Source organism: Myotis nattereri (assembly GCF_964212035.1).
Source record: "Myotis nattereri genome assembly, chromosome: 11".
NCBI classification, from domain to species: Eukaryota; Metazoa; Chordata; class Mammalia; order Chiroptera; family Vespertilionidae; genus Myotis; species Myotis nattereri.
This window is the reverse complement of record NC_138086.1, coordinates 79,683,907-79,696,482: the sequence shown is the minus strand read 5'-3', so window position 1 is coordinate 79,696,482 and position 12,576 is coordinate 79,683,907. Positions and strand designations below refer to the sequence as shown.

The 12,576-nt window shown below is 43.8% G+C and overlaps 1 protein-coding gene across 1 annotated transcript in view; it reads left to right on the top strand.

The window, feature by feature from the left end:
* IMMP2L (inner mitochondrial membrane peptidase subunit 2) overlaps positions 1-11,370 on the top strand; it is a 486,662-nt gene extending 475,292 nt beyond the window's left edge. The window contains exon 7 of the mRNA XM_081102273.1: positions 10,786-11,370. Within this exon, the coding sequence (XP_080958399.1) occupies positions 10,786-10,905 (120 nt within the window). The 3' untranslated portion in view covers positions 10,906-11,370. The remainder of the gene's footprint in view (positions 1-10,785) is intronic.
* The last annotated feature ends 1,206 nt before the right edge of the window (positions 11,371-12,576 follow it).

The following is a 12,576-nucleotide window of genomic DNA, read 5'->3' as shown; positions in this document are numbered from 1 at the left end:
GAAACCATGTGCTCTGGATGTCACCTCCACGTGTATGCACGCTGTGGACTCAGCCATGGAACATGAGGTCTGAGTCAGAGGCACGCAGGCCAGTGTGCAGCCAGTCCAGCCGCTTCCTTCCCTCCTCTCAGACCCAGTCCCGTGTGTGGGACTCAGAGCTGTCACCTTAGTCTTGAACCTCTCAGCTGTGGCTGAGCCTTGTAGTCATTTGGTTTCGGGGGCTTTGACCTCACTGGTTCCTGAGGCAGACTTTCCCCCCATCCTGTGTTCTGGGGACAGGCCGTGAGTAGACTGGATGGCTGACAGGTGTATCTGGGATGCCTGCCAAGCACTAGGCCGCCCCTCCATCTAGTGGCCGACAGCTTCAGGCGGCCTCATTCCTACGGTGTGCCGAACATGTATCAGCGTTTTCTATTCCGACTAATGCTATGAACACCTGGTGCTTGCTCCCATCCTCCTGCTGCTTCCAGCTTTTCCACGGAAGCCCCTGAGCTGACTGATGTCTCCATGGGACCACATCCAGGTCAGTCAGACTTTTACTCTGGACTCTTTTCTTGCATCGGATGGAGAGGTTTCAGGACCATACTCTCTTAGCCTTGAGGCTCCCACACTCCCTCCCTCTCATTCCCCCGGGCCTACACACTCTTGAATTACTCCCACCCCTTCCTTTTAAACCTCAACTATGACCACCTCCTCCCTCCACGCAGTCTCACTCCCATCCTTTCTCTCATACTTTCCTGCCAACTTCCAGCCTTGGGTTAAACTTGCCATTCGCCTTGTTTCTAGACCAGGACTGCTGAATGCCCCTGGAGGAAGCCCAGCCACTGAAGCAGACTGGCACATCCAACATCTCTTCACTGGACAGTGGCAGCTCTTCACCGTGATCCCTGTTAAATTCCCTGTCTGGGGCCAGGGTTTGCCCCAAATATCTTCACAATTCCTACTTTAACCCCACCCTCCTAAAAAAGGTGGCTTTGTTGCTAATTATGCTCAGTAGTTACTTTGCTACTTAGGCTGAGAAATTGGAGGAAGTGCCCTCAAACTTCCTACTTACACACCAAGAAGCATTCCTGTGTTTGCTCTCTTCTTGCCTATTCATAGATGTAAGAGGTGTATACTAGTGATCACCACCTTTCACCAGGAACCTGGGAGACCTCAGTAATGTTTCCTCCTCTGTGTTTATCTACTAATAATTCCTGCTCTTCTCAGCTGGTCTTTTGAAAGAGAATTCAGTGTCCAATATCTTAGTCATTTGCTCCTCAGTGCATTCCCACTTGGGTTCTACCACCCACAGTCTCCACAACTTGAACTTGATAAGGGTTTTTGATGACTTTGGAATTGCCAAATCCAAGAGTCCCATTCTAATGCTGCTGTAACTGATGCCCCCTTGAAACACTCTATGCATTTAGCTTTCTGAGCATGGCTCTCTTGGCTGTTTTATTCATTCACTTAACAAACGTTTACCTAGTGTGTCCCAGGTTGTGCCATAGGTGCTGTGGATACATGCAGTGTCTGCCCTTTGAGAGCTTACGCTCTGCATATTTTGTATTTTAGATGGAGTCTTTCTTGTCTACTAGGATACCTCCTCATCTTTCAAATATTGTTTTTCTGTGTTGCTGGCCAGTAGGATCCCCTCCTCTGCCTTCTTTTCCATTCCAAGTGGTCTCTGGGACAGACTAACCCACATCTTCAGCTTGTATTCCTCACGTTCATATGACTCTCAAGTGTCTCTTCTTTCCAGATATTTGTTGTGACCATTCGTTCCCTATTTCTAAATGCTGCTTATTCTTGGCTTCCAATTTCAGGAACTAGCACCATCATTATTTTTCTCAGTCTAAGGCAGTGGTCGGCAAACTCATTAGTCAACAGAGCCAAATATCAACAGTACAACGATTGAAATTTCTTTTGAGAGCCAAATTTTTTAAACTTAAACTATATAGGTAGGTACATTGTTATTAACTTCATTAGGGTACTCCTAAGCTGGCCTTTGCTAAAATTGTCCTCAATCTGATTGAGGTACATTCTCTGAGGTCGACCCCTTCCAACTCTCCCATCCACACTCATCTTGTATACTTGTTTCAGATAGATGAGTGTGGATGGGAGAGTTGGAAGGGGTCGACCTCAGCGAACATACCTCAAAACAATGTACCTCCCCCGCACTGCGTATCCTGCAGCCTGCCTGCACTGCGTCTCCCCTCGCCCTACCGACTGACACCCCCCACTTCTTCTAATGCCACTTCTTCAAAATAGACTCGCCCAGGCCGAAAACTGACTTCTGCTCATGGGCCACGAAGTTTCAATCACACTGTACATGCGCGCCCGCACATGGCATTTTGTGGAAGAGCCACACTCAAGGGGCTCGTGAGCCGCGGTTTGCCGACCACGGGTCTAAGGCATTACCAGCCATTTACTTCCCATTCACCTGACACCCTATGAAAAGCCTTTTAACTGTCTCATTCCTTCAACCCAACCGACTGTTGAAAACAATGTTTGATGAGGTCTTGGAGGTGTTTAGGCCAACTCTTGATTATATGGTGAGGGATCAGCAGGGATGGAGACATTCACAGTTGTTGTTTTTTTTTAATAAATAGTTTCTACTGTGAATCCCTTGGGCCTCCTGCTACTGGGGAGCAGAAAGTGTGTGCCTGGTCAATCTCTTTTAGTTTTCTATGGCTATTTCTGATGGGAATAGTAGTAATGAGCTGACAGTATGTAAAAATGACTACTGACTTCTTATCATTAGATTACGAAATAAGGTAACTTTTTTTTCCAAAAGGAAGACATTTGATCTGATCTACTAAGCAAATGCTTTACTGGAAAGTTCTCTCCAATTTGGCATCTGCTGTGGAATTGGGGTAAACAGTGGTAAGTAGCCAAGTGTGAAATGCAGGGCAGAGGAACAGTGTTAGGCAAACAGGCTGAAGGGAGAATCTCAATAGCCTTCCAAACTGGTTAATGAACCCAAGATGAGTCTCAGCAGTACTTAATTTTTTTCTCAAGAGACTTCCGAGTTTACTTTTCCGGATAGACTTTCTTTCTTATCTTTTCCTTGAAAAAGGCAATTTGTTCTTAGTCTAGCGAAACCAAGTAAAAAGAAATTAAGTGGATAGACATTGACATTTACAACACAGAAACTGGACAAACTGGGTCAGACAGAGTTCATAGTCTAATGACTATGGCACGTGAGTTCAGGTAGGAACAGTTTGAGGGAACACTGTTCAGTGGTAGCTCTCCGTGGTGCTGAAACCCCCACCTGCCAGCTGGTTAGGGTAGAGTCTCTAGGCCAGAGGTTCTCAACCTGTGGATCGCGAACGCTTTTGGGGTCGAACAACCCTTTCACAGGGGTCGCCTAAGACCATCGAGAAACACATATTGAATATATAATTACATATTGTTTTTGTGATTAATCACTATGCTTTAATTATGTGCAATTTGTAACAATGAAAATACATCCTGCATATCAGATATTTACATGACGATTCATAACAGTAGCAAAATTAGTTATGAAGTAGCATCGAAAATAATTTTGTGGTTGGGGGTCACCACAACATGAGGAACTGTATTAATGGGTCGCAGCATTAGGAAGGTTGAGAACCACTGCTCTAGGCAGTTAGGACAAGTGAACTATAAATATTACTGAGAATAGCTTACACTTACACATTGCATTGAAAAATTGCATTGTTTAATAGGTGTGATGATATTGTAAGAAAAAATTGGAAATGTTAGGAAGGAGTGATATTCCTAAGGGTAATTATTCAACCTGAAGTATCTTAAGCTTGATTTTTCTTATTCAGTGATGTAAAGGTTGTTATTAACACATTAAATTGGTGATTTTCCCACTATATATATTTAGCCAATATAGTTAATTTGACTCTTTTCTTTATAAATTTTAAAACCAATTAAGAATACTAAGAATTTAGGGAGTTACTCTTAAAACCTTTCTAGTGGGGGAAACACATTTTTAAGGTTTAGGAGCAATTAGAAAACTATCCTTTTCTATATAATTTAGAATTATAATTAGAATTTCTAATTCTGTTACAATTCAATATGATTTTCAATATATTACAAGTTTGATTTTGAAACCTTATCGTTATATGAGCAGTAGTGCTCACCACACAGACAATGCAATGTTTTTTATAATATTTGGAACTTTTTTGCTCCCCATTGCTTCTTATAGCTCATACTTCCACTAAATCATTTCTACAAGGCAAACTGATTTTGTATATTGATCTATTTTAAAATATGAATGAGCTACACACTGAGGTTTTGAAACACATAAGTAAAAGGAATCATCTTGGGGGGATGGATGTGTGAGGAAGTGAAGCAGGAATTATGCTGGTAAACTCGACTGAATTCTGGACTTTGATGTTATTTTTAAATACAACACTACATGCAAAGGAGGAGGTGGAAGCACACTTCTTAACTCATATGAAAAGGCAAGAATTACTTGATATCAAAACTAGACAAAGACATCACAAGGAAAGAAAAGTACCAGTATTCCTATAAAATATAGACACAAAAACCCTTATGAAAATATTAGCAAACTGAATCCAATCTATATATATAAAAGTCTAATATGTAAAGTGTCCCCTCGGGAGTTCGACCAGGAGTTCAATCACTTGCTGTGACGTGTGCTGACCACCAGGGGGTGGCACAGAATAAAGGAAGGCCCCAGCCAGCAGCTGGGCGGTCCTGATCAGCCCTGATCGCTGGCCAGGCCTAGGGACCCTACCCTTGCATGAATTTAGTGCACTGGGCCTCTAGTAACATATAGAAAAGGATAATATATCACCTAACTGGTGTGGCTCAGTGGTTGAGCATTGACCTATGAATCACAAGGTCTCAGTTTGATTCCTGTCAGGGCACATGCCTGGAGTGTGGGCTCTATCCCCAGTAGGGGGCGTGCAGGAGGCAGCCAATCAATGATTCTGTCTCATCATTGATGTTTCTCTCTCTCTCTCTCCCTTTTCCTTTCTCTCTGAAGTCAACAAAAACACACACATATATATATATTTTACTGATTTTTTACAGAGTGGAAGGGAGAGGGATAGTTAGAAACATCGATGAAAGAGAAACATTGATCAGCTGCCTCCTGCACGCCCCCTACTGGGGATGTGCCCGCAACCAAGGTACATGCCCTTGATGGGAATCGAACCTGGGACCCTTTAGGCTGACACTCTATCCACTGAGCCAAACCGGTTAGGGCTCTATATATATTTTTTAAAGAATAATATATCATGATCAAGTGGGGATTATCCCAGGTATGCAATGTAGTTAAACTTTCGTAAGTCAATCAATGTAAATTTTCATATTAACATAATGAGTGAGTGAAAACGACTAATTTATCCAATATGCAGTAACCTAAAAAAATTAATAATGCAACCATAATATGAAACAGCAATTCTACTTCCAAGTATATATCCATAGACATTAAAAAACACTCATTCAAAAAACTAATATATGCACTCCTGTGATCATTGCAGCATTATTTACAATTATTAGTATGCAGAAACCAGGTGCATTTTTATATGCCAATAATAAACTATCAGAAAGATAAAATAGGAAAACAAACCAAACCAAGATAAGGAAGCAACATCAATAGACAAATAGATGGATAAAGAAGTGTACATGTATACAGTGGTATATTACTCAGATATAAGAAAGAATGAAACCTTGCCATTTGTAACAACATGGATGGGCCTAGAGAATATAATGCTAAGTGAAATAAGTCAGACAGAAAAAGAAATACCATATGATTTGACTTATATGTGGAAACTTAAAAAAAATAAATGAAAAAATAGATTGATGGTTACCAGATGGAGCAGGGGTTGGGGGGAGGGCATTAAGAACTACAAATTGCCAGTTATAAAAACAGTGATGGGGCTGTAAAATACAGCCTGGGAAAATAGTCAATAATACTGTAATAACCATGTGTGGTGTCAGATGGCTACTGGACTTATCAGGGTGATCACTTTGTAAGTTATATACATATCTCATCACTATGTTATACATCTGAAACTAATATTATGTGTCAGCTGTAATTGAAAAAAAATCCTACTGATTAATTACTACTTACAAAAGGTAGCTGGGTTCCAGATTAAAATGACCTAAATGTAAACTGAAGCAAAAGGATGATACAATCTGTGATCATTGATTAAGAATTTAAAAAAAAGGAAAACTAAGATGGTGGCATCGGTAAACAGCGGAAATTGCTGCCTCCCACAACAACTTCAAAAATACAACAAAAAGACAAAACGGACATCATCCAGAACAACAGGAAGGCTGGCTGAGTGGAAATTCTACAACTAGAAGGAAAGAGAGAAGCACACTGAGACTCAGAGGAGCTGCAGAAGTAAAGTGCAGAGGTACGGAGGCTCGAGCACGCTCAGAAAGGGGCTGGCACCTGAGGGCATGGCTGTCTTTTTGAATTGGGAGGGAGTCACAAGCTCCCGACTGCTCTGAACTCCGGTTCCGGGAAGTCTCTGGGGACCCAGGACGCATATGGGGAGAAACTGGACTGTCTGGCAGCAGGCAGAACTCGGAACTTGAGGGTGGCTTTCCCTCAGAGGTGCTTGCAGCAATTACCGGGACACTGAGACGCGCAGCCCCTTAGGGCAGGGCTGAAGATCAGCCATAGCTGCTTGCTCCACCCTGTTGATTCCTTGAGACCCCGCCCCACCCAGGCTGCGGCAGAGGCTTTTGCATATGAATGCCCTGGCCCTTGCAACCTGAAAATTACCTAACAAATTGCAGCTGGGCCAGACAGACCCAGAACTTCCAAGAGAAGGCCCAAGGCCCCACATCAGCTTGCATTGCTTCACAGCTGGGCCTCATCTGGGCACCTCCAAACTCCAAAAAAGGAAGGGGAATCTGCAGCTCTCTTTGTAGCTCCTGCTGGGTAACCTCAGGCAGAGGCTAAATTAGCACCTCCTTAGATCCAAGAGCCAGTGTACGCAGTGGTCAGAGTGGGACCATCCAGATTACAACTCCTTAGATCCATAAGGGACACACTCAGGGTGCAGACTCAGTGAGCACCAAAGCCCCATTGAAGCAAGTCTTGCCCCAGAGGGGTGTCTCCAGCACAGAAGCTCTCCCACTGCAGACACAGCTGATTCTCACAACCAATTGGCCTGGAGGTCAATTCCTCCCAGTGATACCAACAACAATCAAGGCATAACTACAACAAGACTGTGCACAAAGCCCACAAGGGGGTGCACCAAGACTGTCCACCTCAGGGAACTGGAGAGGCTGAGCCACTGGGCCCTATAGGACACCTAGCAAACAAAACCACTCTACCAACACAGGGATGTGTAAAAAATGTGGAGACAAAGAAACAGGTCACAAATGACAGAAATGGAGGAAAGCAAATGACTGGATATAGAGTTCAAAACCACGTTTATAAGGTTTTTCAAGAATTTTCTGGAAACCGCCGATAAATTTAGTGAGACCCTGGAGGATATGAAAAAAGACCAACTAGAAATTAAGCATACACTGACTGAAATAAATAATATACAGAGATCCAACAGCAGGCAAGAGGATCCCAAGAATCAAGTCAAAGATTTGAAATATGAAGAAACAAAAAATACCCAACCGAAAAAAAAGAATCCAAAAATATGAAGATAGTGTAAGGAGCCTCTGGGACAACTTCAAGCGTACCAACATCAGAATTATAGGGGTGCCAGAAGAAGAGAGAGGGCAAGATATTGAAAACCTATTTGAAGAAATAATGACAGAAAACTTCCCCTACCTGGTGAAAGAAATAGACTTACAAGTCCAGGAAGCGCAGAGAACCCCAAGCAAAAGGAATCCAAAGAGAACCACACCAAGACACATCATAATTAAAATGCCAAAAGCAAAAGACAAAGAGAGAATCTTAAAAGCAGCAAGAGAAAAACAGTCAGTTACCTACAAGGGCATACCCATACGACTGTCAGCTGATTTCTCAACAGAAACCATGCAGGCCAGAAGAGAGTGGCAAGAAATATTCAAAGTGATGAATAGCAAGAACCTACAACCAAGGTTACTTTATCCAGCAAGGCTATCATTCAGAATTGAAGGTCAGATGAGGAGCTTCACAGATAAGAAAAAGCTAAAGGAGTTCACCACCACCAAACCAGCATTATATGAAATGCTGAAAGGTATTCTTTAAGAAGAGGAAGAAGAAAAAGGAACTCTTACCATTTGCCACAGCATGGATGGAACTGTAGAGCATTATGCTAAGTGAAATAAGCCAGTCAGAGAAAGATAAATATCACATGATCTCACTCATTTGTGGAATATAATGAACACCATAAACTGATGAACAAGGACTGATCCAGAGACAGAGAGGCATTGATTGGACTGTAGGGCCTTGGAGGGAAGGTAGGGGAGGGTGGGCGTAAGGGGGAAAGATCAACCAAAGAACTTATTTGCAAGCATATAGGCCTAACCAACGGACATGGACAATGGGGGGGGGGGTGAGGGCATGAGCGGGAGGGGGGGTAGGGCAAGGGTGGGCAAACTTTTTGACTCGAGGGCCACAATGGGTTCTTAAACTGGACCGGAGGGCCAGAACAAAAGCATGGATGGAGTGTTTGTGTGAACTAATATAAATTCAAAGTAAACATCATTACATAAAAGGGTACGGTCTTTTTTTTTTTTTAGTTTTATTCATTTCAAACGGGCCGTAGTTTGCCCACGGCTGGGGTAGGGGGTAACGTGGGGATAAGGACACGTATGTAATATCTTAATCAATAAAAAATATAGCCGAAACCGGTTTGGCTCAGTGGATAGAGCGTCGGCCTGCGGACTGAAAGGTCCCGGGTTCGATTCCGGTCAGGGGCATGTACCTTGGTTGCGGGCATATCCCCAGTGGGAGATGTGCAAGAGGCAGCTGATCGATGTTTCTCTCTCATCGATGTTTCTAACTATCTCTCTCCCTTCCTCTCTGTAAAAAAATCAATAAAATATATATTTAAAAAAATATATAATTAAAAAAAAAGAATTTAAAAAATAAATTAGTTATAAAAGACATTGGGACAATAGGAAAAATCTGAACAAGGGCTATATCACATCAATATTAAATATCTTGCATGTAATACATGGTATTCATGTAGGGAAAAGCCTTCTTAGGAGATACATGTTGAAGGATTTCTTTCGGGGTAAATTCACCATAAAGCCAGCAACTTCCACTGGGCTGAGAAAAAAGTGTATGTGTATAAACACACATAGCACACGCCCCTGAGAGGAATCAGCCAAATGGAAATAACTGGTGATTTGGGTGAACAGAGCTATCTTCTGTACCACGTTTTCAAGTTTCATAAAGTTTGATTTTCAACGTAACAAGTGGAAGACAGCTTTCTCTCTGGGGCCCATGGGCTTCGTGGCCCCTTTGGGTTTATTCTTTTTGTGTTCCGAGTCCCTGTGAAGCTTCTTTAACAGAGAAAACGTGTTTCTGGCTATCGCTTTGGCGTCTCTCCCCTGACACTCAGCTCTTTCCACGGAGTCTCTGGGTGATGTGATTTTTCGAATGAATATGCTAGTAAATAAAGTAACTTCAATGAAAGAAATGATGTTTGTTCATCTCCATGGAGCTCAAATTTATAGGAAGAAACATTTTAAAGTAATACAGACGTGTCCTCTCTGCTTTATAACTGGTGCTCAATAAGTACGTGCTTAAACATGAGTGTTTTACAAGCCTCTGAATATAATTAGAATAGCTGATCACAGCAACGCTAGCATTCCAGGCCCTGCTGCAGACCCGCCCGAGGAGAGGGCCTTTATCTGCACTTGAACCACGTGTGCCACGTTCTTCTCGACACCACAGGTGTGTCCCTAGGGAGCCCTTAAGGCAAGCATGTCAAACTCATGGCCGGCCGGCCGCATGCCTTGTTTACCCGCCTGCGGGGAGTTTAAAATGCTTGTTTTAAGGGCTCCTTCCTTCTCAGGTCTCAGTGTTCAGTCTGAGAAAAGTTCCCTCCGCTTCCAGTCTGGTCCATCTCTGCTGATGGGGATTCTTTGTCATCTACCAGGATCTTTATACTTTTTAAAAAATATTTTATCGGTTTCAGAGAGGAAGGGAGAGGGAGAGAGAGATGGAAACATCAATGGTGAGAGAGAATCATGGATCAGCTGCCTCCTGCACGCCCCTTAGTGGCAACCCGGGCATGTGCCCTGACCGGGAATCCAACCGTGACCTCTGGTTCCCCGGTCGATGCCCAACCACCGAGCCACGGGACCGGGCTGTATTGATTCCTTCCCACAGCTTCCCCTCCCACCTGGCCGGCTTTCCTTGGGCCTCCCGCCTTTCTCTGGGTCACTCCTGTGGTGCTGCTCAATGTATTCCCAGGAGGCACCCGCCTTTCCTCACCTCTAACTCTTGCTGTTCGTCCAGCAGGTGGGACAATGCTTTTGGCAGAACATATTTGTTTCCACGTCTCTCTGAAAACCCGAGAACTCTAGAATATTCTGCTTTATAGACCCCGCTTTATCCTTCGGGGTCTATGCGTGCAGCTGCTGAGGGCTGGGGTGCAGCCAGCGTCCACCCTTGGGCGCTGTGTGACTGTGGGCCAGCTATGGCTCCCCCCTGCACCCAGGCTTCCCACGTGCAGTGACGCCCATGTCCGACCTGCTTCCGGTGGCTGTGAGGAGTGTACATCCTGCCAGGCGCCCAGACAGTGCCCTGGGGGCGCTTCCTACATCCACTCCTCGTCATCCCCGGTCCACGGGTCAAGTCTATGGTCAAGATGTGAACGTGACCCTCACCAAACCATGTCTTCTTTCTGCTTCTCTCTGTCACCGACGCAGGTTTCGCTGGGGCTTCTGCACGCGCACGCGACACACATCCTGTGGCCCCCGGGGCGCTGGCAGCGGCTGCAGTCCGTGCTCCCCCCCGAGCGCCTGCCGGTGCAGAGCGAAGACCAGTGATGGGTCTCCCGCCGCCTGGCAGGAAGGGGGACCGCCAACACGTGACGCCCTGCGGGAGACCCCCCCTCACGCTAAGATGACTAAAGAGAGTTTACAAACATTAAACGGTATGAAGTGGCACCTGATTTTGCGGTCAATTGTAATACCCGATTGTTTTATGCCAAAAAAACATGCCGAGCTTTGGGAATGTGAAGGCGTATTCTCATACGTCCGCTGGGGGTTATGTGAGACTTTGCCGGGCACGCTTATCCTGTTGATTGCTGGGTTTTGATTTGGTGTTTGCTGCTGAAAGAATGTGAAAATGAACCGAAGTGAAAGTAATTGCATGAGTGATGCCACTTACTGCTTAGCTGGAACAGAAGAAACCTATTAGACACATACTGATAGGAATTACACTGTGATTGACAGCCAGGTGGGACATACTGTAAGCTGTGATGTAAAAATAAAGCACTCATTTGCTCAGGTACTGCTTTGCTTGTCATTTCATCTGTACGTCCATGAAGGAGGACTATCTTCTCTCTTGGGGAGGACCCATCCTGTCAATACTTCCATACAATCAAACCTTTCTCATCGGCCCTTTGGACTTGAAAACTTCTGAGTGATCTCATGACCGTTCATAGGGATGAGTAAACCCATTTATCAGTATTTGGTCACTATTTCGTAAAATGTTCTAAGCGAAATGGAAGAGAAAAACAATTCCTCCAGATCAACCAAGTCTGGTTTTTTCTTTTACCCAGTGATGTTCCAGGGTTCATGTCTGTCATGCTGACCACCAGTTGCTAAGTGTTATATTAGCCCAACGGAGTCTGCAATTGCATAGATAAGGAAGCAAGTGGCCAGCATGCAAGTCTGCATTTATGAAGCTTTTCTTCCTTTTTCCTCCCATGGATTGGAGGCTCACGCTGATGGGAACTAAGCTCTGAACCCATCTCCTCTGTGTGCCTAACCTCGTTTTCTTGCTTCATCAGCAATATAATCCCAAACAAGGACCGGCCATCTTGCCAATGTGGATGCAGACTCATTCGCTTGCAGGAACAGAGGCTCAACAGCAAAAACAAATGCATGTTAAGGGCCTATCTTGCTAATAACAATTCATTATCATCACAGTGGCTTGTTCACCAAACATCAGTGAGTACTAATGTATTAAGGTTGGTCAAAATTAATGTTTTAAGAGATAATACAGTAAACCCTCCATTTTTTGGACCTTGATTTCATGCACTTTGGATTTAATGGACAAAATTTCAAGTCCATATGTCATATGTTAATTCTGAAGTGATTTTAACCAAGATTTACTTATAATTAAATCAACAGATTATTTTTTCGTTAATTAGTTCACTGTTAGTTTTAGTAAGTTTTAGCAAATAGGCCATAGGTTGGGGAAAACATGGTAGTAATTTCACCGACATAAATATTACACATCTACAACTACCGTCTACATATTTAAATCTAAGAGTCACTACTTGTAAACAGTGTCTGGGGAATGATTAACATGTGATCACATGCATCGCTCTAGGTCAGTGGTTCTCAACCTTCTGGCCGTTTAAATACAGTTCCTCATGTTGTGACCCCCAACCATAAAATTATTTTCGTTGCTACTTCATAACTGTAATTTTGCTACTGTTATGAATCGTAATGTAAATATCTGATATGCAGGATGGTCTTAGGGGACCC